General features: G+C 49.5%; 1 protein-coding gene across 1 annotated transcript; it reads right to left on the bottom strand.

The window, feature by feature from the left end:
- Positions 1 to 22843: 22843 nt before the first annotated feature.
- Positions 22844 to 24542, bottom strand: LOC125509490 (salt tolerance receptor-like cytoplasmic kinase 1). The gene is made up of 2 exons (XM_048674475.2): positions 24026 to 24542; positions 22844 to 23937 (listed from the first exon to the last, which is right to left on the bottom strand). Exons 1-2 carry the CDS (start codon positions 24378 to 24380, stop codon positions 23255 to 23257), a joined length of 1038 nt encoding a protein of 345 aa, XP_048530432.1. The 5' UTR covers positions 24381 to 24542; the 3' UTR covers positions 22844 to 23254.
- Positions 24543 to 26651: the final 2109 nt, after the last annotated feature.

Here is a 26651-nt window from a genome sequence, read left to right as displayed (position 1 = left end):
TGGTTGGCATGAACACGACCATAAGACTTGGCACTGTTGTTGCGGGGCTGGTTGCTTCCACGGCCAGTTGCGGGAAGGGACAGTTGATTCTGATTCTGATTGCAGTTCCTGGCAAGGTGACCTGGTTGACCACACTTGTAGCACAGACCATTATTAGGAGTGGGAACAGGAGCTTGTAGTGGTGGAGCTGGAAGTCTTGGCTGCCTAGTTGGAGGAGCAGGCAGACGAGGTGCAGCATAGGTCTGCCTTGGGGCAGGTGCATTCGGCTGGTACATGTTGTTGGGAATCCATATCTTGCGCTTCTGCGAAGACGGGCCCGAAGATGAGCCCGTGTCACGGTTGCGCCTGTGAGAGCTCTGGTATTCCTGCAGACCAGTTTCGACATTGATGGCTTTGTTCACCAGAGTGGCGAAATCAGCAAAGTCATGCACTAGAAGTGCGAGCTTGATTTCAGCTTGAAGGCCATCACGGAACTCCCGTCTGCATGCATCAGTTGCAATGTCCTCTTCAGCATAGCGGGACAAGTCCAGAAACTCCCGCTGATAAGCTTCAACAGTCTTGTTGGCTTGGGTGAGGTTGCGGAACTCACGCTTCTTCCGGTCCATGACTCCCTGAGGAATGAAGCGAGCACGGAAGGCAGCTTGGAAGTCTGGCCAGGTGATGATTGTTCCAGCTGGCAGAGTACGCCTGTGGCTGTCCCACCATTGAGCCGCGGGTCCCTTCAGGAAGAAGGAAGCAAAGGTGACATAGCTGGCAGGGGCTACATCAGCAGACTCCATCTCATAGGTGATGTCACGGAGCCAGTCATCAGCATCCAGAGGCTGAGTTGAGCTGCGGTACATAGTTGGGTTCAGGCGCATGAAATCCTGCAGAGTTACTGGGGTTGGCTGCTGGTTCATATTGGGACGAGGAAACTGAGCCATCATATTCTCCATGAACTGGCGATTCATCTCAAGCTGTTGAATCATACCAGTCATGTACTCAGGAGGTGGTGGGGCGTTGCCACCACGACCACGACCACCTGGTCTAACCATCCTGCTAATATATAACAGGGGTAGTTCAGCATTAAGAAAATTGCAAAGACGAGAATCATTCATGATGAAACATGCACAACGAAAGCAGCACGATAGATACTACATAGTAGTCGGCATATCTTACAAAAGAGATCATGCATAGAGTTCGTTACACAGAGTTCGGTACACAGGCTAAGACATCATAGGCGGCACGCAGGCTCGCGACGAATGCATCTAACACTAATAAGTAAGCCCTCATCAGTCCCAGGTGGAACTGTGGAGGTAGGTGTAGCCTGACAGCTGGTAGTGTCGCGAAGGGAAGACCTCCACGCGAGCAGCCTGGGGTCCGCGGATACTCTGGTGCGGAACCCGATGCGCAGGTGGCAGGAGAGGACCAAGTGCAGGAGAGTAGCCTCCCACATCTGGCCAGCCGACGCCCTGAGGCATCACGGTCCTGGTAGGGTAGACCGCAGAACGCGACAGATCACCAGATCGGACAGAGGGGTGCAACAGCGTCAGAGCACGATACAGGTGCTGACGGGTGGTGTACAACTCGTAGCGAAGAGCTCGGTTAGCTCTATCCAGCCCATCAGCATGCAGAACCAGGTTCTGATGGTAGAAGGGCTCTCGGGTGACGGTGGAGTAGGCAGCAGTGTAGTATCCCTCCGCACCAACATCAGATGCGATAGCAATGTGCCTGAAGGGGGAGGTGTCCAACTCCTGATACTCTCCGCGAAGACGTGTCAGAGCAGCATAAGCAGCATCGTGGACCGCCATGTCGATGGTCACTCCAACACCATGAGCAGTGTGCAGCACGGTAGTGGAGTCATACTCTCGAGAGTAGAGGTGGACGATGGCACGGTACTGCTCCTGGTTGAAGTCCTGATACTCCTCATAGACGGTGTACTCAGGGTGCCAGCGATAACCCAGATAGGTCATCATCTCAACCAACACAGCAGGTGATCCTGAGGCACCAATGGCCGTCGTGTGGCGCACGACCTGCCTCATGGGTTCCATCTGAAAACAAAGATGTTTTCACAGGAGTCAAATGACAATGTGGATAATGTTCAAGTACTACTCTAAAGAATAACTAGGGCTTATCCAACTTTGGGGTGAACGTGGTCACGGGATCCTAGTGTTAGAGTTAGTAAAATCGTTTAACCCGAGTAGGAGAGAGTTCAGAGTCCCAAAGTAAGGATCGAGGAGTAAAAGATCCTAATACCACCCAGATGGCGACGTGGGCCCATAAGGCACACAACCATGTTAGTAAAAGTTTTTGTAATGTCTAGACTCAACTTCGGCCAAGGAGTGTGGAAGGGGGATTCCTACAGGCAGTCGGCTCTGATACCAACTTGTGACGCCCCCGATTTGACCGTACACTAATCATGCACGCAAATGTGTACGATCAAGATCAAGGACTCACGGGAAGATATCACAACACAACTCTACAAAAAAAATAAGTCATACAAGCATCATATTACAAGCCAGGGGCCTCGAGGGCTCGAATACAAGAGCTCGATCATAGACGAGTCAGCGGAAGCAACAATATCTGAGTACAGACATAAGTTAAACAAGTTTGCCTTAAGAAGGCTAGCACAAACTGGGATACAGATCGAAAGAGGCGCAGGCCTCCTGCCTGGGATCCTCCTAAATTACTCCTGGTCGTCGTCAGCGGGCAGCACGTAGTAGTAGGCACCTCCGATGTAGTAGGAGTCGTCATCGAAGGTGGCGTCTGGCTCCTGGGCTCCAACATCTGGTTGCGACAACCAGGTAGAAGGGATAGGGGGAAAAGAGGGAGAAAGCAACCGTGAGTACTCATCCAAAGTACTCGCAAGCAAGGAGCTACACTACATATGTATGCATTGGTATCAAATGGAATAAGGCTATCATATGTGGACTGAACTGCAGAATGCCGGAATAAGAGGGGGATAGCTAGTCCTTTCGAAGACTACGCTTCTGGCAGCCGCCGTCTTGCGGCATGTAGAAGAGAGTAGACTGAAGACCTCCAAGTAGCATCGCATAGCATAATCCTAACCGATGATCCTCCCCTCGTCGCCCTATGAGAGAGCGATCACCGGTTGTATCTGGCACTTGAAAGGGTGTGTTTTATTTAGTATCCGGTTCTATTTGTCATAAGGTCAAGGTACAACTCCAAGTCGTCCTGTTACCGAAGATCACGGCTATTTGAATAGATTAACTTCCCTGCAGGGGTGCACCACATAACCCAACACGCTCGATCCCATTTGGCCGGACACACTTTCCTGGGTCATGCCCGGCCTCGGAAGATCAACACGTCGCAGCCCTACCTAGGCACAACAGAGAGGCCAGCACGCCGGTCTAAACCTAAGCGCACAGGGGTCTGGGCCCATCGCCCATAGCACACCTGCACGTTGCGTACGCGGCCAGAGAGCAGACCTAGCAACCTCCATTACAAAGGAAGTCACGTTACGCGGTCCAACCCGGCGCGCGCCGCTCAGTCGCTGGCGTCACGAAGTGCTTCGGCTGATACCACGACGTCGAGTGCCCATAACTGTCCCCGCGTAGATGGTTAGTGCGTATAGACCAAATGGCCAGACTTAGATCAAATACCCAGATCTCGTTAAGCGTGTTAAGTATCCGCGAACGCCGACCAGGGCCAGGCCCACCTCTCTCCTAGGTGGTCTCAACCTGCCCTGTCGCTCCACCTCAAAGTAACAGTCGGGGGCCGTCGGGAACCCAGGCCCACCTCTACCGGGATGGAGCCACCTGCCCCTTCAGCCCCCATCTCCGAACAGTATCATAAGTAATGTAACTGTGTAAAGTATATAGTATATTCCCGTGATCACCTCCCGAAGTGATCACGGCCCAGTAGTATAGCATGGCAGACGGACAAGAGTGTAGGGCCACTGATGGAACACTAGCATCCTATACTAAGCAGTAGGATAGCAGGTAATGGTAACAACAGTAGTAGCAAGGACAGGCTATGCATCAGGATAGGAATAACGGAAAGCAGTAACATGCTACACTACTCTAATGCAAGCAGTATAGAGAAGAGTAGGCGATATCTGGTGATCAAAGGGGGGGCTTGCCTGGTTGCTCTGGCAAGAGAGAGTGGTCGTCAACACCGTAGTCAAACTGGGTAGCAGCGGCGTCGGTCTCGGTGTCTAGCGAGAGAAGAGGGGGAAGAAACAATAAATATAATGCAAGCATATGCATAGTGATGCATGACATGACAAGTAACGGCGTTAGAGGTGCCCTAACGCGGTAGTAGGTGATACCGGTGAAGGGGGATGACATCCGGGAAAGTATCCCCGGTGTTTCGCGTTTTCGGACCGGTGAACCGGAGGGGGAAAGTTGCGAGTTCGATAGGTTAGGGATGCGTGGCGGACGAACGGGTTGCGTATCCGGGTTCGTCTCGTCGTTCTGAGCAACTTTCATGTAGAAAGTATTTTCATCTGAGTTACGGTTTATTTTATATGATTTTTAAAAGGTTTAAATCAATTTTAGAATTTATTTAATTAATTTAGTTCAACATTATCCAAAACAGTGTTTGGTGACGTCAGCATGACGTAAGGGTGACGTCAGCGGTCAACGGTCCGCTGACCAGAGTCAAACCTGACCGGTGGGTCCAGTGGGACCCACTTGTCATAGTCTGAGACTAACTAATCAGGTTTTAATTAGTTTATTTAATTTATTAGGTTAATTACTGATTAGATTAATCTAAATATGATTAATTAACATAATTAAATCCTTAATTAATTAATTATTAAATTATTTATTTATTTAATTAATTCCTTCTTTTTTTTCTTTAAACATTCTAGGGTCGGGCCCACTGGTCATAGGCACAGGGGCCTTAACGGGCAGGCGGGTGCGGGCGAAGCCGCAGCCCTGCCCGGTAACGAGGCAAGGCCGGAATGGGGCCGGAGCGGGCACGTGGGCTCCGGCGCCCGACGCGGCCAGTGGGAGAGGAAGGGGGCCGGTGCGACTGGTGGTCAGGGGGTGCGGGCCGGCGAGGCTGCATCGCCGGTGAGGCGAGGCCGCGCATGCGCGGGCGAGCGGCGTGCAGAGCAGAGGCATGGGATGCAGAGCTGCAGTAGGGGCCGTCGGGGCCGCAGGCGAGCGCGGGGTCGCGTAGGTGCGGGACAGCGGGCACGGCGATGATGTTCTTGGGCGCGGGCGAAGTGGTAGCCGGGCGCGTGCAAAGGGGGCGGAGGCCGAGCGGGACGGACCCGAGCCATGACTAGCGAGGGGGGGGCGCGGCCGCGGCGAGGCCGACCGCGAGGTGCGTTGACCAGGGGGTCGGGCGTGGCGGACACGGGACAGAGGGATGGTGCGCTCGGCACAGGAGCTCACCACGGGATGGTGGGGTCTAGGCAACGGGGCTTGGGGAGGAGGACGGAGACGACGGTTCGACGGGGAGGCAGGCCGGCGAAGGAGTCCGGGCAGCGATGGACGAGGGCGAGGCGATGCGGCGTGCAGTCCGGTGGGGAGGAGGATGGGGGTGCGGTGCAGGAGGTTGGGAGCCGCGAGGAGGAGGCCGGGGGTGGCGGTTCCCGGCGCCGGCGGGCGGCGGCCTCAGGGGTGCGGCGGCTCGGGTGCCCGCTCCACCGAGTGTGCGTGAGTGCGCGTGTGTGGCGGCGGAGTGGGAGGATGAGGGAGACGTGGGGAGGGGGAAGTGGGGATCGTGGGATGGGGTTAGGTCACGGTGGGAGGGTTAGTAGGAGGGGAGGTGGGCCGGCCTGGTGGGGTGGCCGGCTGGGCCGGTTGGGTTGGCCCAGTTGGGCCACGGCCCGGGGGGTTTCTTTTTTTCTTTTTTTTGTTTTGTGTTTATCTATCTGCACTTTTGTTTTTAAACCTTTTAAATTAATTAGACATTTTATAAAAATGTGTTTGCTGCACCATAATTACCTTTGTAATATTTGGCAACCACCGAACATTTATGTTTCAATTTTTTGAAAACTTTTATTGCCGACATTAATTTTAAATTTTAAATTTGAATTTGACGCGGTTTGAACTAACGGACATTTAGCAACAATAACCGTGATGACATGGCATGATTAGCGTGGGATTACTGTAGCAAGATTATCCGGGCGTTACAGGCGCCGCACCACCGGAGCTGCTCCTTCCCCGTGACCCCGAGCCCCAAGCGCCGCCTCGTCTCCTCTGCTACGCCCGCACCTCGCCTGCGACTTCTCCGCGCCGGCGACCTCCATCGAGCCTCCCTGCTTCGTCTGGCCGCCGCGCCACCATGCTCCAGCGCTGCCTCGAGCTCATCTTCCTCGACCTCCATGCCGTCCCGGAGTCCCTCGCCCGCTGCTGCACGGTCCAGCCTAATGCTTCTCCTTCCGCTGCCATGGACATCCACCCCGCCTGCCTCCTCCCGTCGGCCCTCTACCTGCTGACGATCTGCCATCTCCAGCCGCCTGCTGTGCTCCACCTCCCTGCTCGAGCTTCCTCCCTTGCTGCCTATTCTCATTGACGTGAAGAATGCAACTGCAGCACCCTTGGGCGCCAAGTTCCTCTTCCGGACCCGTCAAGTGTACGACGACTCGGGTGCGACCACGTGCATTTGTCAAGTACCCTGGAACAACCGACGCCTTCAAGACCGGAAAGTCCAACTAGTTCCGATGCCCCAAGAACGACTACGCGGTGTTGCGTCAAGTACCTAAACCGTGTCTCCGGAATCGCCAAGACCGTCCTGAATATTGCCAAGTACCACTTCGATTCCAGAACGCGACAAGTACCACGATGCCCGGAGTTCTCGGATCCGTCAAGTTCCACCATGAGATGTACAACTACCGTCAACATCGAAGACCTCGGATTCACCAAGTTCCCATGACGACAAGTGTGACCCTTCGGATGCGCCAAGTTCGTCTACACAAAAACGCCTCATGTCGGCAAGACCTGCAAGTCGGACCCTGAACGATCGACGTCGCGTGGACCGTGTACAACTATCGTCGCCCCGAAGACGTTGGAGTCATCAAGTACCTTTCCGAAACGAACGTGAATGATTACCGTCGCAAGAACGGGACTGGAAAGTCCGAAGACCCCAAGTACCATGACACCGTTGACATGAACGTCTACAGAAACTCGTGCAACGATAAACATGTACCACTACCGCTGCCGAGATCGCGAGAACCTATACCGTCGACCCTAGAGCGTGCGAGAACGACTACTTCCACTACCGCCGTCGCGAGAACGTCTACTTCCTCTACTTTGCACCGAACGAGAATTGTCCCGCTTGCACGCTTCAAAGGTATAACCTCCAGACGACGTCCATGAACGAATGCTTGCGATGTTTGAGATGCTCGTGTTTGCACCATGCCCAAATTGTCGCTCGTTTCCATGTCGCCAAATCGTGGGACACCCGGAATCCGGGAGCGCCCCACCATCTTTTGCACGCATCCGCACACTTCTCCTTTGCATCGGTATCTCAATCGAGTTACCGGAACCGGAACATTGCCATGGCACCGTTTTCGTTATCGTTGCCGTGGCACCCCTTTTCCTTTCCACCACGGTGGCCAATGCTTCATAATGTTCTTATCAACTTTTTCATAAAAAAATGCATAAACTTGCACATGTCATTCGCATCATGTTAACAACATCAAGAATGTTTAAAATTGTTGTTGGTATTAATTTGCTAAAGGCATATGGGGATTTACCGAATTTGTTGTTTATTATATCCGGCCCCATTTAAATTGTTTAGATGGTATAGTTTTGTTGTGTTTCACCGCTTGACATGCTTAACAACATTTAATATTGGTGAGTACATAACCGAGAGAGAACTAAATAATTGATGTGGTGTTCCATCAATATGCAACTCGTTGCATATTGGGCTCCACTTAACTTGTAGTTTTGTTTGTGCACTTTGCCATGCCATGCTTCATTAAACCGGACATGCATCATACTTGATTGTGCATCATACCATGTTTATGTGGTGGTTGTTTACTATGTTGTTTGCTTCTTTCCGGTGTTGCTTCTTCGGATTAGTTCCGATAATGTTGTGTCTGTGAGGATCCGTTGGCTACGTCTGTTTGTCTTCTTCATGGACTCATTCTTCTTCCTTGCGGGATCTCAGGCAAGATGACCGTACCCTCGAAATCACTTCTATCTTTGCTTGCTAGATGCACGCTCTATTGTTATGCCTATGCTGCGATACCTACCACTTGCTTATCATGCCTCCCATATTGCCATGTCAAACCTCTAACCCACCTTGTCCTAGAAAATCATTGTTTGGCTATGTTACCGCTTTGCTCAGCCTCTCTTATAGCGTTGTTAGTTGCAGGTGAAGATTGGAGCTTGTTCCATGTTTGGAACATGGTTATTTTGTTGGGATATCACAATATCTCTTATTTATATTAATGCATCTATATACTTGGTAAAGGGTGGAAGGGTCGGCCTTATGCCTTGTGTTTTGTTCCACTCTTGCCGCCCTAGTTTCCGTCATATCGCTGTTATGTTCCTGGATTTTGCGTTCCTTACACGGTTTGGTTATAATGGGAACCCCTTGACAGTTCGCTTTGAATAAAACTCCTCCTGCAAGGCCCAACATTGGTTTTACCATTTGCCACCTAGCCTTTTCTTTCCCTTGGGTAGGCCTGCCCAAGGGTCATCTTTATTTAACCCCCCGGGCCAGTGCTCCTCTGAGTGTTGGTCCAACAGAGCGATGTCCGGGGCTACCAGGGGCAACTCTGGGCTGGCCTACCCGACGTCTTGCTCATCCGGTGTGCCCTGAGAACGAGATATGTGCAGCTCCTATCGGGATTTGTCGGCACATCTGGGTGGCTTTGCTGGTTTAGTTTTACCATTGTCGAGATGTCTTGTAACCGGGATTCTGAGTGATCGGATCGTCTTGGGAGAAGGAATATCCTTCGTTGACCGTGAGAGCTTGTGATGGGCTAAGTTGGGACACCCCTACAGGGTTATGAACTTTTGAAAGCCGTGCCCGCGGTTATGGGCAGATGGGAATTTGTTAATGTCCGGTTGTAGAAAACCTGAAACTTAATTTAATTAAAATGCATCAACCGCGTGTGTAACCGTGATGGTCTCTTCTCGGCGGAGTACGGGAAGTGAACACGGTGTTGGAGTAATACTTGATCGTAGGTTGTTCTAGGATCACTTATTGATCATAGTTTGTTCGACCGTGTTTTTGCCTTCTCTTCTCGCTCTCACTTGCGTATGTTAGCCACCAAATATGCTAGTCGCTTGCTGCAGCTCCACCTCATACCTTTTACCCTACCTATAAGCTTAAATAGTCTTGATCGCGAGGGTGTGAGATTGCCGAGTCCCCGTGACTCACATATACTTCCAAAACCAGCTTGCAAGTACCGATGATATCGTGCAGGTGACGCAACCGAGCTCAAGGAGGAGCTCGATGAAGATCTTGTTTGTTAAGTTGTTCTATTTTCCAGTTGATCAGTAGTGGAGCCCAGTTGGGACGATCGGGGATCTGTGTAGCATTTGGGGTAGTCTTCTTTTATTTGGGTTCCATATTCGGACCTTGATTGTATCTGGATGATGTAATGCTTTATTCATGTATTGTGCGAAGTGGCGATTGTAAGCCAACTATGTACCTCCTTTCTTATTCATTACATGGGCTGTTGTGAAGATCACCTCACTTGCGACATTGCTTTCAATGTTGTTATGCCTCTAAGTCATGCTTCGACACGTAGGAGATATAGCCACATCGAGGGTGTTACATCTAAGCATGGGCTAGCAATCTTAGTAAATGGGATTTCAGCTTTATCGTACCTATAGAGAGAATTTACCTTTACTACTTGTGTCGGGTTATCAAGACCATGTATTTCTTCAATAGGTAATGGATTAAGATCATATGTTTCTTCAACAGGCGGTAAATTAAGACCGTGTATTTCTTCAATAGGAGGTAAATTCTTAACATCTTCAGCTTTAATACCTTTTTCTTTCATAGATTTCTTTGCCTCTTGCATATCTTCAGGACTGAGAAATAGAACACCTCTTTCTTCGGATTTGGTTTAGGAATAGGCTCAGGAATTGGCCTAGGAAGTGTCCAATTATTTTCATTTGTCAACATATTATTCAATAGAATTTCAGCTTCATCCGGTGGTATTTCCCTGAAAACAGAATCAGCACAACTATCCAGATAATCTCTGAAAGCATCGGTTAGTCCATTATAAAAGATATCAAGTACTTCATTTTTCTTAAGAGGATGATCAGGCAAAGCATTAAGTAACTTGAGAAGCCTCCCCCAAACTTGTGGGAGACTCTCTTCTTCAATTTGCACAAAATTATACATATCCCTCAAAGCAGCTTGTTTCTTATGAGTAGGGAAATATTTAGCAGAGAAGTAATAAATCATATCCTGGGGACTACGCACACAACCAGGATCAAGAGAATTAAACCATATCTTAGCATCACCCTTTAATGAGAACGGAAATATTTTTAGGATATAAAAGTAACGAGTTCTCTCATCATCAGTGAACAGGGTGGCTATATCATTTAATTTAGTAAGATGTGACACAACAATTTCAGATTCATAGCCATGAAAATGATCAGATTCAACCAAAGTAATTATATCAGGATCAACAGAGAATTCATAATCCTTATCAGTAACACAGATAGGTGAAGTAGCAAAAGTAGGGTCATGTTTCATTCTAGCATTAAGAGATTGCCGCTTCCATTTAGCTAATAACCTCTTGAGCTCATATCTATCTTTGCAATCTAAAATAGCTAAAGCAGCTTCCTTTTCAAAAACATAACCCTCGGGAATAACAGGTGATTCATATTTATTAGGGGGAGAGTCTTCATCATCACTTTCATCAATATTATCAGATTCAATATTTTCATTCTCTCTAACCCTAGCAAGTTGTTCATCAAGAAATTCACCAAGTGGCACAGTAGTATCAAGCTAAAAGTTGTTTCATCATAAGTATCATGCATAACAGAAGTGGCATCATCAATAACATGCGACATATCAGAATGAATAGCGGAAGCAGGTTTAGGTGTCACAAGCTTATTCAAAACAGAAGGTGAATCAAGTGCAGAGCTAGATGGCAGTTCCTTACCTCCCCTCGTAGTTGAGGGATAAATCTTGGTTTTTGGATCTCTCAAGTTCTTCATAATGATAAGCAGATATAAATCCCAAGTGTCTCAAGGAATAGAGCTATGCTCCCCGGCAACGGCGCCAGAAAATAGTCTTGATAACCCACAAGTATAGGGGATCGCAACAGTTTTCGAGGGTAGAGTATTCAACCCAAATTTATTGATTCGACACAAGGGGAGCCAAAGAATATTCTCAAGTATTAGCAGCTAAGTTGTCAATTCAACCACACCTGGAAACTTAATATCTGCAGCAAAGTGTTTAGTAGCAAAGTAATATGATAGTAGTGGTAAAGATATCAAAAGTAACGGTAGCAAAAATAATGTTTTTGGAATTTTGTAGTGATGATAGCAATAGCAACGGAAAAGTAAATAAGCGAAGAACAATATATGGAAAGCTCGTAGGCAATGGATCGGTGATAGAGAATTATGCCGGATGCGGTTCATCATGTAACAGTCATAACCTAGGGTGACAGAGAACTAGCTCCAATTCATCAATGTAATGTAAGCATATATTCCGAATATTGTCATACGTGCTTATGGAAAAGAACTTGCATGACATCTTTTGTCCTACCCTCTCGTGGCAGCGGGGTCATATTGGAAACTAAGGGATATTAAGGGCTTCTTTTAATAGAGTACGGACCAAAGCATTAACATATAGTGAATACATGAACTCCTCAAACTACGGTCATCACCGGTAAGTATCCCAATTATTGTCACTTCGGGGTTAACGGATCATAACACATAATAGGTGACTATAGACTTGCAAGATAGGATCAAGAACTCTCATATATTGATGAAAACATAATAGGTTCAGATCTGAAATCATGGCACTCGGGCCCTAGTGACAAGCATTAAGCATAGCAAAGTCATAGCAACATCAATCTCAGAACATAGTGGATACTAGAGATCAAACCATAACAAAACTAACTCGATTACATGATAAATCTCATCCAACCCATCACCGTCCAGCAAGCCTATGATGCAATTACTTACGCACGGCGGTGAGCATCATGAAATTGGTGATGGAGGATGGTTGATGATGAAGATAGCGATGAATCCCCCTCTCCGGAGCCCCGAACGGACTCCAGATCAGCCCTCCCGAGAGGTTTTAGGGCTTGGCGCCGGCTCCGTATCGTAAAACGCGATGAATCCTTCTCTCTTATTTTTTTCTATTCGAAACCAAATATATGGAGTTGGAGTCGAGGTCGGAGGAGCTTTAGGGGGCCCACGAGGTAGGGGGCGCGCCCCCACCCTCGTGGCTAGGGTGTGGGCCCCCTGGTCTTCATCTTTTGCAAGGATTTTTTATTATTTCCAAATAGACGTTCCGTGAAGTTTCAGGTCATTTCAAGAACTTTTGTTTTTGCACACAAATAACACCATGGCAATTCTGCTGAAAACAGCATCAGTCCGGATTAGTTCCATTCAAATCATACAAGTTAGAGTCCAAAATAAGGACAAAAGTGTTTGGAAAAATAGATACGACGGAGACGTATCAACCCTGACTGCCTCAATGGCATCGCATTTTTTCTTTTGTCACTAACTTACCCCGCTCACGGTTTGTTTGGCAGGCCCATGCACCTCCCCGCATGAACGCCAGTAAAAAAGTTGGCACCACGAGCGTTGTAGCTGTATAGGGCACGAGCGCTATTTGTCGCATTAAGCAATACAACTAGTAGCTCTCTCGCTGAAGGTTTATCCTTCCAGGGCCAGCCCATTCCCGCTCGCGCAACGAGTAAAAATGCTCGAAAGGGAAGAGCATGAGGGCTCAATCCCTGGTCTCCAGGGAAAACACGTGCGTTGACAACCGCCCCATCCAGCTCCCAAACGTGATCCTTTGTAGGTGCGAGTCCTACTTGAGTTGACTCAAACCATGTTTTTTTTCCTTTTTTCATTTTCCATTGTTTCTTTTCATTTCCTGTTTTCTTTTGTTTCCTTTTTGGTTTTGTTTGTTCTTTTGGTTATTATTCTACTTTTATTACATGCCAAAAATATTTTTCAATTACGTGTCTAACATTTCTTCTCCATTTTTTATTTTTCTATTGTTTTTTCTTATTTTTGTTTTCGTTCTCACTCTACATTTTGTATATGTGAAAAAAATTAATAAGTGATCAACATTTTTTGTATAGACATTCAACATTGTGTGAACGCTTATTCAACATTTTCTAAATACTTTTTCAACATTATAATGCTTATCAATATTTTTGAAATACATGTTCAATATTTTTTTAATACTTATTCAACATTTTGTAAATACTTGTTCCACATTTTCAAATATTTGTTCAATATTTTTTAATACTTATTCAACCTTTTTCAAATACTTATTCAACATTTTTTAATACTTATTTAACATTTTTTTAAATACTTGTTCAACATTTTGTGAAATGTGTTTTAAAAGAGTTTTTGTGTAATATATACATTTAGAATATTAGAAAGTATAACTAGAAGTAAAGAGAAACAAAAAAATAAAAACAAAAAACCTGAAAAAGAAACAGAAACACATGCTGCTGTATCCCCGCCCCGCTCGTGGGCCGGCCCAAGTGGCGGTTCCCCTTGAGAGGGGTTCGGTCGCTCTCGCAGAAAGCGAGAAATAGGGGCGCCCGTATAGGAGAGGTGTCTGGTTTTCTCGTGCTATCAGTATTCGGGCAGAACCAAGCAGACTACTCGAGTGACGCCGTCTAATTCGACCCGGATGGCCTGGCTGCGATCGATTTGCGACGAGGCAACCTCGAACCGGAACTCAGTAGCCGAACACTGAACAACCCTTGATCCAGCGGCGGGCCTCAACTTTGTGCCACGCGTGCACGGTTTGATCTGCGGAATCGTGCAAACATCGGCTGCACGCCGTCGTGTGTAGAGCAGTACTCATCTCGAACCCGGACTGGTTCCGGAAACCCCATGCACCTGACGCGCACGGCGCACCCGCCATGCCTCGGGGCGAGGCGCCTGCCACCACCAAAACCCTGCACAATGCCCCACCCTTCCGCCGCGCCATCGGCAGTGCGATCTACTAATAGTGTTGACCAACGACCACGACGAGTCGGATTGTGGCCCTTCCCGCGCTGCCGCTGTGTTGGCAGCGCAAGATGCAAGAGTCCATGGTCCCCTGTGCTGTGCCTGCGCGGGTGTGGCCAATGATTGCAGCTGGCCAGCGATAAAGAAACCTATCCATCCGTCGGAGGCCCGCCGACGTGACGACACATGTCCCCTCGCCCTGCGTCACCCGCTCCCCGGCGGACGTATGCGTCGAAGGCTGGGGGTGTCAGGCGGTGGAGTAGCGTCAGGGATAAAAAATTGTTTACGCCATCCCAAAAGCTGCATCATCAACCACTCGTATAGTACGTACGTACCTCCTTTTGAGTAGTAGAAAACATGTGTGCCGACTGCCTGCCGATCTGCGCAGCATGCATGAGCTCATCTCTGCTCATCATGGATCGGATTCGGATAGGCATCATGGCATGGCCCGGCCCCCCCTCGCCCTAGCCGAATGGCAAAGCGACACATGTCACACTTTTCTTCTAATCTCGTGCCATTACACGGGTACACAGCAAGCAAAAGAAGAAGGAAGTAAAATACATACAGAAACAGATGGGAGCAGCAGACACCAAAGGCAAAGGTGAAGCCAAAGCGAAGCAAAACCAAAGCCACGCCGCTTTTGTTGCGCGCGCATCGCAACTACACAACACAACCAACGCATGCATTGCATCGCATGTGCATGTGGCATGTCGAGTTGTTCGGCTGGTCGACGAGCCCTGGGAGAGCGTGGCGTGCACCTACACAGCATGGCGTGGGTGTAAAGTGGCGGCCCGCTCACATGGCGCCTCCGGCATCACTGACACGCGGGCCCCGCCGGCGAGATGCGTGGCCCCGCCTTGCTCGTCGACGGCGATGATTGGCTTTATTGGCAGCTCCGTCGATCGATCGCTGGATGTGTAGGCGGTTGGTTCCGGAGTTATCACGCATGGGCCCTTGTATTCTCGTATTCATGCGCGTATTTTCTCTCTGTTTTCCGTGGCCTCTGTACCCTGTACTACTCCTAGACGGCTCGGAAACTGACATGCAAAGACTCTCGCATTATTGGGGGTCGTTAGATGCGCCAACGCTGCACATTTTCTTCTCGATCTGTCTGTTCCTCAGAGACCTGAGTGCGTGACAGCGTGAGCGCTCGCCTCCTTCCGCCAGGATCCAGCGCTAGGTTTGGAGCAGCACGTGATGCGTGACGGCATGAGCGGTGGCACGCGCACATGCATGCCGCCGCCTCGTCTCCTGGAGCACTCCTACATGGCATGGGAGTGGGGGCTTGGGTGGGCGCCAAAATTCAAATATCGTTGCGGATGTGATCGGGATTGGGATTGGGATTGGGGGACGATCGGATCACAGGGGCTCAGAGAGAGCGGTGGGCTGTGGAGGTGCGCCAGGCTGGCGGTCCAACCTTGCGTCCTGGGATGGCCCACCGGGAATAATTCTGCCTGCGCTGCCCCGGACTCCGGGGAGCCGCCGGAGGGCCAGCACGAATGTCAGTCAGGAACAGAGGGTGAGTGCACTCTGACACTCTGTTAGTGTTATATACAGTACATGGTATAGTAATAAAACGATTCTTTCACTGCGTGATCTTCTTTGGCTTCAGGGGGTTGGTTTGCAATTGCAAAGACGACATGATCTCCGGCAAAGCGCCGACGTTTGGTAAGCTAAATGAAGGCTACTTAAGGCCGTGTCCGCCGCCATTGCCCATCGGCTCTCTTTCTTGAGGCATCCACCATTCTCGTACTGTACGACATCACTCATCGCACCATGGAATTGATGGACGGCTAGTATGATGACTATATGAGCGTCGTGTTCGTCGACTTGGGTGTCGGGCTGTCGATGGACCTCCGGCTCTGGCACGAGCGTTTGAGATCCCCGGCGCTACAGCTGGTCAAAGTAGAGCCCGCCGCGACCCACAGCACATGCAGATGCACCTCGAACGACACCGAGGCGGGCGAGCAACGCACCGATCGTCTCCGCGCAACAGTGCAAGCCGAACACACATGTTGGGATTGACGTCTGCATGTACGCCGGTTTCGTCAACGCGTCGGTCCGAGCCTCGTTCTCCGTCAGTTCCAAACTGTAGAGAGTGAGCAAAGAGTCAGAGAGTTAGCTAGAAACATTGGAGAGATCGAGCAAACACATGACGTTCAGCTATCGGAATCCCCCGCGCGTTCACCGAGGCGTCAAAAGGTGCTCGCTCGGTCGACCCGGCTCCTCCATCGGCCGGCCATATCGATCACTCACATGGCTTGCCGCTCCGATGATCGCCTGTCGATCATTTGGCAAATACTCCGTACTTGCTACTACTCTAGATGATCACGGTGTCCAGCTATAGCTACCAAGACTAGATAGATGATGATGAATAGTATAGTGATCGTGGAATGTTCTCGGGGGACCAACAACATATATGCTACTGATGATAGATCATCGCACTCGTTACTAGCTCACACGCACCTGTGGGTGACATGATGCGCCGGGCGTCATGGATAAGGTGAGGCCCGGACTCCAGAGCATATGAGGTGTCCATTGCCTTCACCGGGCAAATGGGCCGGTATTGCACGAGACGCGTGGCCTTCAAGCTACTCTCATGCATGAAGATTGGAGCAACGTTATAGTACAGTGCAAATTAAGGAAAACCCATTTCTACCCCCTTTGGACAATAAAATACCAGTAGCATTTTCACCGTGTAAGTTTCACGGGATGGGAAATTTGAATACAGATTTTGGAGGAGATCAAACACGATGAGTGGCGGAGGCAACACTTTGGCGAGGCTGGGCCTCCACCACACCTTAAAAACTTCAACTTCAGGCTATTTGCACACTGGTGTTCTCGAAAGATATATAAGCTTTGATGTCGCTGTATGCATGGCTGCCTCCATCGGCCATACCTTAATAAAAATTCTCCCCCTTCCAGTGATGATGAATATTATGCCTCATGGAAAAAAAACTCTTTAAAAAAATCAGTGCATCTTCTCTCTTTCTCTCTGCCTTCTCATCATGTACTGCATCCATTTTAGTACGTGAGATCTCATTCTTTCTTTCTTTGTTTGAGGGAAGATCTCATTCTTTCTCTTCTTCCCACACAAAGGGGGTTTGGGTTTTTCTCTCTTCGCTGGCAGGGCCGTCGTCCCCGTCCCATCTAGGCCTGGGGAGACGGAGGGGGGCTAACAACATGTTTGTTAATCTATCAACTGGGCGAGAAAATCTTTGAGAATGACTGTCCTTAGTCAAGTATATACATGTATCAATTGGGACGATGATCGTTCACAGGCAATGTCGTGTTGGTATGTTCTCCATTTATAGTACTCTACCATATGGGGTTTGACCTATCGATGAGGTGACCAGGGTGTTGCCTAGCTCCTGTCCCCCGTATGGCCGCCTGTAAACCATCACAGATGCCAATAACAGCTAGCATTGCCCCAGCGCGAAGTATGTGTTGGGCATGTGCCATGCCCCCTCTAATTAACCTAGCTGCTAGCTCCATTATGCTGGCACATATTCATGGATGAAGATATCACGCATGTTAGGATGAATTATAAGTTGGCGCTCCCCTCTCTTTGCCCCTTTTCGTCCACCAGAAACCCTTTTCTCCGTTCCGATGCGCGTTTCATGAGCAGCTAGCACGACGTACTACCACCGTGTTTTCCTCTGGCATCTTCTCATTGTTGTTAGGCCCCTCCCAATGCTCCACCTTATACAGGTGCTAAGCCTTCCACGTAGGCAAAAAAATCTGATGTGACATGTTATTTAAGAGGAGAGAGATGAGTGTGGTGACCTCAAAAAAAACAACGCTAAGCGCGTGAACTTAGACAAAACATTTAAAAGAAGGAAGCCCACCAATACATGAAGAGCTTTAGTTGCTAAATCATTAAATGAAGCAAGCTTAGCAACCATAAGCTAAGCACCTATGCATTAGGGAGTATAGTTGCTAAGCTATTTAATGTGTTTAGCACCTCGTCTAAGCACCCATGCATTGGCAGCAGCCTTATTGCATGCTGTTGTGACGGCCGTTAGGCCTATGCATGTCGACCTCATGCGAGCATTTCGGTATGTGCTTTGTATGACACAGTTTGGTTAGTTAATTATCTTGCAATGACGTTCACCGGTAGTTGGATGTGACATTGCAAAGCTAGCTTAATTAGTTCGATGATTAACTAATGTTCAAAACTCAAAAGGTCTCCTCCTTTTTGGCTGTCTCCCTTGCATGCACCCCGTGAACTAACCAGCATGTCCTACAAACCGGACCTCTCATGGCTGCTTCTTGCATTGCATGCTGCTTTTCGTGAACAACCTGAACCTCTACCCTTGGAGTCGGTTGATAATCATGATATCTCGCATGTTTATCGTTCGGCATTACGTACTTGCTCCAAGTTAACAACTTTCATATGGAGATATGATTCTGCAGGTTGTTAAGGATAGCAACTACTAATTGCACTCACTTTACATTGCAAAAGGCGAACATCTTTTCTGCCCTCGATCCACAATGGTGGCCTACATATCCCCTGTTTATATGCGTTAGTAGTAACCATGTTCCATGCACATCTACCAGGCCACACAGATCGCGCTTAAAACGGCTGTTGCATGTGAGGTGCTCCTGCTCGGGGAATCAAGATCAGGCTGGAAGCGCAAGCAACTTGCAAAGTAACATTCCCTTCGGACTAAGAAAAGGCGACTCTTCTTCTCGCTATCCGCACCAATAATTTACACCTTAATTACTATGGAAGCAGCCATTATTTTTCAGAAAAATTAAAGAATCCGTATTCGCGTACAAGCGAATTCTTGTGAAATGTAGTTAAGCCACTATGAAGATACATATGATTGCACCCCACGGCGTGTATGCCAGTGGTGGAATGTCTGAAAATCAGTTGACCAAGCGGCACATGGCTAAATCACAAGAGTGCAATTCTGTGAGAGAATTCCATTTCGGCTATATACTCTGGAAGTTAGTTATGCAATTTATTTGCCCACTCATTGGTTATATAGCCTAAGTTTGAGCAGCATTACAGTAGAGTATGGCAATCTCATTCGGTTGGGCACCCATAATCACCTTAGTGCTTCGCTGGTTGCTTATTATTTGACCAAGTTGATACGAAAATTCAGTTCAAAAAGCACAACACCGACCTAATTCAACACTAATCCACCAAACCAGGTAATAGAGATTTTGACGGGGACGAATTGACGAAGGTCCAACGTAGATTCCTGTCATCTCCCCGAGGCGACGAGCTGAGGGTTTCCCGCTGTGCACACACACCAGCATGAACTGGTGACAGGTGCTTTAGGTCGTTTCAAGGGTTCAACGACGACAACCGCGACTCCAAGATTTAGGTTCCTAGGGGCACGTGTACAATGATTTCTCGACTGTCATTGACAGGGTCAAGCTGGCTCTGGTAAGGCTGCCCGTAATGGGTAGTATCATACCTTAGTATCATGCACATGATACTAAGATATTACAATGATTTCTCGACTGTCATTGACAGGGTCAAGCTGGCTCCGGTAAAGCTGCCCGTAATGGGTAGTATCATACCTTAGTATCATGCACATGATACTAAGATATGATACTATCTCCGTAATGCATAGTATCATATAGTATCTTAGGTGATCTTATTTATTGTCATGCATGACACATAGTAGCATAGTATTTATTATGATACGGTATCATGATATGATATGATACTCTTTCTTTCCTCATTTAATTTCATGCCATTTCAGCAAAATAGTCTAGTTGTCATGCATGATACTAGTTATGATACTCCCATTATGACCAGCCTAAGAGAGCAGCGATAGCGGCACATCATTGGCTCATTTGGTGGCGGTAATGGTTGGTCGGTGGTCTAGGGACCTCGGTGTAACTTTCATTATGGTCGGGCCGGTTTGTACTATCGGCGGACATTCATAATAAATCGAGGTCCCAAAATGGGACTGAAAAAGGTCGTACATGAAGTAATTCTGCAAAATGAATGGCTTCATCTGTTATTTTTTGACCAAGAATGGCTTCCAATTATTGAGGGAGAATATGTGAAGATATGTTGGGTGATGCACGATCAAACCAAACTTTTCTTTTATCTTCTCCTTTTGCCTAAACAAGAGAATGCTCGTGACTTGTCACGCCCTCATATGTCCATATCCTGATCTACCCCAGCTCACTCCAACTGTCTCAACTGCTCCCACACATAATCCTCTATCCATCTCCACGCATAATTCTTCCTATGCTGGTGGAGGGGTGCAAGAAGCCAAATGCTGTTGTGATGGAGCTCTTCTCGATTCAGAGATGGAGGTCTGGTAGAAGGTCATGCGCATATAATCTGCAAATACTCCGGAGTTTGATTCTCTCCTTTATTTTCACTGAGATGCTTTAGGTGTCATCCTCGTAAGTAATATACCATGTTTATGTGCACTCTTTGAATGGAGAGAAAACAAATTACGATGACTAACGAAGAACGTTGCTGACAGATTAGAATACGCCACCACGCACAAAGCACGCGGTAGATAAAAGATTACAGAGATCTCCTTACATGGATATGTGTCGGGACTAAGGACAGTTACCATGGCCGGTGACAGTTGAACTTACCAATCCGATCACTGTTAGTACATGCCTAGGACAATTTTCTGACCCACATTTGTTCAACCCGGTTTTGGATCAAGCCGAGGAGCACCCAGCAGCCATACACATGCTATCCCTGAGCTGAGCTCCTACCCAAGGAGAGGGCAAAGAACTGTTGCTTCGGCTACAAGGTTGCGACGGCTAAATTAAGCCACACTTGCTCTTAGGCTGTGGGCAAGCTCAGCTGGTATTGCCCTCAAGATTTCAGCGAGTGACGCCAGAGCTGCCGCCCCTGCCTATTCTATCTCCAGACACTTCTCCACCTGTACAGCTTTGCTAAGCATGCTAGCTAAAGTAGAATTCAGCAAGATGCATCTCCATTTTGGTAGAGGGCACATGATGTTCTTGTACATTCTTTGCAGACCAATTATTTCCACTCAAATAGTACTAGAATCTTCATTTTAAAAACAAATCTTCATTTGGAAAACGGCAATACTTGTTCTGCAAAATAGTTTCAGCTCTCAACACTGCATGCACATGATGTACATGCAGACCCGGTAAAAGTGTAGATCAAGCTATGGTCGTGTTTGAATGGCTTTGATTGATGCGTGTTGCAGTTCTTGATGGCTTGAAGTACACTTGCTCTCATGAGTGGGTCAAGAAGGAGGCCTCCGTGGCCACAATTGGCATCGGCGACCATGCCTAGGTGAAGCAACAGCACCCGGTACTTGCTTTTCATATGCCAATTCTTTGTCAATAATAATGTCTTTTGACTTCTACGGGCAAGCTTGCGATAGCCAGAGGAATACACTAGGCTGCATGACAGAATTCGGTATAAAAGAATTCTGAATTTTGTATACTCCTTTTCAAAGAAAAGAAAAAAGAATTCAGTATAGTATACAGGCTACTTTTTCAGACTGTATACAATACTAGCAGTCTAGTATACTATAGAAGATTATTATTTGCCGGCGATAATAAAAAATCATTGGTCAAACTTGCTGGGTGCAGGGCCATCTCGGGGGAGGTGGCGTTCCTGGAGCCGCCGGAGGCCGGCTCCTAGCGCGGAGCCTTGGGCGCACGAGCGACGTCAACTGGCCCATCTCCGGCGAGGTCAATGCAAATGACTCCCGGCCTGGTACATTGCACTACAGCAAACGCCTCACCTCTGCCGTCGATGAAAAATTCTCTCGTCGTTCCGATTTTCTTTTGTCGGTGTACCACGCAAACAGTTTGCCATACGACCGCGACGTAGGAGACGGAAAAGAACGGGCGGATTAGTCTGAGCCGATCAATTTACCCGAGGTCCCGTAAACGGCTGGGCCATCAGGCGGGCGCGGAAAGAGACGGAGAAGCTGAATCTCTCGGAGTCGGAGGGTTGCGTGTGCAATCACGACGGCGACGCGCCACCGTACGTGACCGGTTCCGGCGACATGTACAGGGGAGCCGACGGCGTTTTTCGTATGGGGAGCATGTCGCCGTCTCCCCCCGCCCCCGGCCCGGCCGCCTCGTTTTCCCCTCGTATGTGTGGACAGTCCCGGCCGGCCTGGCGTCAGCCTATTCAATGCGCGCGCCATTGCGGTGTGGTGTGGTGGTTAGTTATTTGGGAGCAAGGGCATGTGTCCCTTTCCGTAGGCCCCGTTCAAAGTCAAGACCCTGGCTCACCGCTTGCTTAATCATTTTGGGTTGCATTATTAGGGCTTCTCCGCTACTAGGAATAGTTTTTTTTTCCTCTTGCAGCTGTGGTATTTCTACTACGGAGAAAATTCCAATTTGAGCGGGTGGGAAGCGTTTGGAATGAGCTGTGTCTGAAAAGAGTAGTAGAGAACATGTACTCGTACGGAGTGGAGTAGTATACGCTTGTTTGACCAGCATGGATTGCATATTTATACCAGTATATGTCAGAGAGCGCCATGGACTGAGTTTTTGTTCAGAGAGAGAGGAGGAGAATATGTGCGCGCGTTTGAAAAAACGGAGTTTCGGAATCTGGCGCTCTGGGTGGGTGCCAGTGCCAGGATCCAAACCCACTAATCTGCTCTGCGGGACAGCGGAATAACGTCGTATTAAGAGGACGCCTTCTGCTTTTGAACCTGGACTGCTAGATTTGTTCCTCCATCTGACGTCACCGCACCATATAACTATAGCGGTAATAAATTCGCACGGCAGCAGCAGCAGTAATTGTTCTCGGTGAGAAGCTCGAACCACAAACAAAACGAACGAACGAACTTTGAACAGCAGCAAGAACACTCAATGTACTTTTTACAGAACAACCAAACAATCACCAAAATCTTTAGAATCGCAGAATGGACGACCCCAGTTTGTTTTAGTCTTTTTCCTCCCTCTCTCTCACACCCAAATCACTGCCGCTTTGGCATAATAATGTCATCCAAATTCCCCATCAGCGCGCACAAACCCTACCTTTTTCTCTTCCATATCGACTCTTTTTCCCCACGCATTTTTTTCTTTTGGATGGCTTTTCGATATGCTCGCCCACTACCGGTTTGTTCGCTCGCCCGCGGCCTGTACCGAGGCTCCATGTGTGCTGCGCAGCTCACACCATCATCACAGGTTACAGCTGGCCAATCCGGATCTAACGCCTACGGTAGTACGGTCCTCGTGACTCACAGCTTCCCCTGGCCGTCCGATCCTCTCCCCGCGGCCAGGATGGACCCCTGCGCGCTCTGCTCCAGGGTGCGCACCACGTCGCCCATGGACGGGCGGAGGCTGGGGTTCTGCCCCACGCACGACGCCGCCAGCGCGGCCACGGCGGACGCCTCGCCCGCGTCGTACGCGCTTCCGAGCCTCTCGTCCACCAGCATCCGCGCGTCGCAGGCGGCCTTGAGCCGCGGGGCGAGGGCGGCGGTCAGCAGCCGGCCCTCCACGGGGCAGAAGGCCTCGATGCCGGTCAGGAGCTCCAGCAGCAGCACCCCGAAGCTGTACACGTCCGTCTTCTTGGTGACCACGCCGGACCGGATGTAGTGCGGGTCGACGTACCCCGGCGAGCCGAGCATGGTGTGCGCCGACGACCGCGGGCGGACGGCGGCGGAGAACCCCATCCGCGCCGACCCGAAGTCGCAGAGCTTGGCGGACATGGACGCGTCCAGGAGCACGTTGGACGCCTTCACGTCGCCGTGCACCACCTGCGGCTCGCAGCGCTCGTGCAGGTACTCGAGCGCCTGCGCCACCTGCAGCGCCACCGACACCCGCCGCGCCCACGGCATCGCCCCCGCGGCCTTGCCGCCGCCGTGGAGCTTCTCGTACAGGTTCCCGTTCGCCGCGAACTCCAGCACCAGCACGCCCTCATCTGCATCCACCAAATCCACGAACAATTCAGCTTCATATTCAGCAGCACGACGGCACGGAGCAGAGAAATGCCGGAATAAAGCACGCACCTTGCTGCTCGCAGAAGCCGAGGAGGCGGACGATGTGCGGGTGGCGGATGCGGAGGAGCGTCTCGAGCTCCTGACGAAACACGCGGTGGATGCGCTCGCTGCTGCGGTGGACCTTGACGGCGGCGAGCGCGCCGGAGAGGCGCGCGAGGTAGACGGTGCTGAAGCCGCCCTCGCCGACCACGGCGGAGGTGAACCCGCCCGTCATCCTCTCCACCTGCGCCCACGACAGCTGCCGCGCCCCGGCCTCCTCGCCCCCTTTGCCCCCGCCGCACTCCGACTCGTCGTCCACCTCCATGTCGCCGTCGGCCGCATTGGCCCCGCAGCCGCAGCAGAAGAACCTGAACCTCTGCCCCATCGATCCTCGCCGGTTTCTATGGACTTCTCGCAAACACACACGAGACGAGACGAGAAGAGAGGAGCAGAGCCGATAGAGGGAGGTGGCTTTGGGGTTATGGCTTCCTCTGTGTATTGTGGAGAGAACGGCGGGTGTACTCGGTGTGGCGTAGAGGGGCTTATATATAGGTGGGTGCGGGGAATTCAGATTTGGTGGGGGTGTGAACTGCGAAGTGCCAACATTAGCAGATCATTATGTATGCAGGCAGGGGTGGGAATGGCAAGTGTGGAACCAGAACCATCTCGCTGAGGCTGGCACCCGGGCCCAGCTTACTCACTCACTGACCACCACCCATGGAACCACCCATCATAACCTTCCATCCGGGAAAAAAGAAAATAAATAAATGTTAACAATGCATACATACACGAAATCTGTGATGGGCTCACCCTCCCTCGTCCCTGGAGCTCCAATAGATTAGATTACACCGGACGGGACGGGAATAATGGTCCCTTTTGGGGGCGAAATAATTGGATCGACACATGGGCGATAACATGCGAATTTGCGTGCAGCTTTGGCCTGAAAACGGATTATTGGCGTGTCAGATTACAGCTGAAACGCCAATTATGCGCGAGGAGCCGAGCCTCCCTACCCTCAACGGTTATGGCTCCTCCAAGATCCAGGATGTCTCGCAACTACTACCACTGATATGACTTGGGGGTAAGGTACACCTGATGATGCTCGTCTCTAGAAAAGGCTTCGTCGTGCCGTTTACATTTGTGGTTGCCGAGCCCTGATCAAGATCAAATAGGAGAGCCTGGTTTTTTTCTTTCATATTATCGCTGTAAAATGATATTTTCTTTTTGGTTGTGTTGGAAGTGTTGGGTGTGTGCATCGTGCAATGTATACACCTTAATCTCAGAATAAGGACTGCATTTTCTGCAACCAGTTTTGCTAGGTGACATGAATAGGGAGGGAAACACATGTCTTGCACGGTATAATTGCTCCTTGTTGTGTATTTTCTCTGAGGGAAGCTTCCTGCGTCATAAAGGTGTCGGAGCCGAGACGTGTGCCGGACTTTGGCCAGGTTTGGTGCGATGAACACCAGCGGCACCACACACCGTAGAACAGAAGACGGTGGTCAAGGCCACGCGCAGCGAGAGCGAACGATGAACCGAGACGAAGACGAGGGCATGAGAGTCGCCGTGATAAATGTGCTTTTGGTTGCTTGCAATGATTCACTCGGGATTAAGCAGCGTCTCGTTCGCGCAGGTCTTGCGCTGAATCATCATCACGCAAATTAAGTTGGTGATGCGGGAAGTGGCTTCCCGCGTGCTCAATGCGGGAAGTGGGAGTGCAAACTGAAGGTTTGCGTCTCCGCAAAAGCAACATTCGCGCTTGCGATCCTGGCCAAATGGACAGTTGGTTACGCTGGCGCCTCAGTCTGTCTCCGTCGCCCAAACCTGAATCCAATGGGCAGTGTGGTTACGTGGTAGAAGCAACAGCTACGGCAGCAGCAAGTGATGGCCCCTTTCTTTTACGTTCGATTCGAGAACAAACTTCAAGCTTGGTGCAGCCTATTGCGGCTACGCCGCCTTGGCTGTGTACGTATACGTATTTTTAGCTCGAATCTGGGGGCAGAAAGCTGCGCTGCTACTACTGTGCAGGAGTAGTAGTAATTAAACGCGATTGTGCAGGGGGAATGCATGCATGCATGCATGCACGCACGCATCGGATTCCTGAAACCGCATCGCATCTTCACATGAACTCCGCGCTCGCGTTCACTGAACTCGGCATGCATGCCTGTATGGGCGCGTGTACGTTTTTAAAAAGTGAGATTTATTGCGTCGAGCAAAGCCATGTCGATGGGTACTGCGCTGGCGCAGCCTATGATAAAACTTGCAGCTAGTACTACTTGTTCGAAATTGTACAGCAGAAGACTTATCATTTTCACTAATTAAGAACAAGGTTGTAGTGTAGTATATTCGACCTGTGAGAATAACCAAAGTTGTTCATGGTGGGAGTAACATAGATAGTAACATCAAGGAGGTCTGCAATCTGCTTGGCTGCTCGAGTGGGACTTTCCCTTGCAAGTATTTGGGGCTTCCGCTAACAATTCACAAGCAATCAACGGCGCAGCTCCAAGGCCTTGTGGATCAACTAGCAAATTACCTCCAAGGTGGAGGGCAGCTCTAATGCCCAAGAGTGGACGCTTAATTCTAATAACATCTGTGTTCTGTGCTGTCCCTATCCATGCCATGCTCGCATTGGATATACCACCCAAGACCTTATCAG

This window comes from Triticum urartu, chromosome 1A (genome assembly GCF_056163025.1).
Source record: "Triticum urartu cultivar PI428250 chromosome 1A, HENAU_Tu73, whole genome shotgun sequence".
NCBI lineage: Eukaryota > Viridiplantae > Streptophyta > Magnoliopsida > Poales > Poaceae > Triticum > Triticum urartu.
The sequence above is the reverse complement of the archived record's forward strand: the minus strand, read 5'-3'. Positions and strand labels throughout refer to the sequence as shown.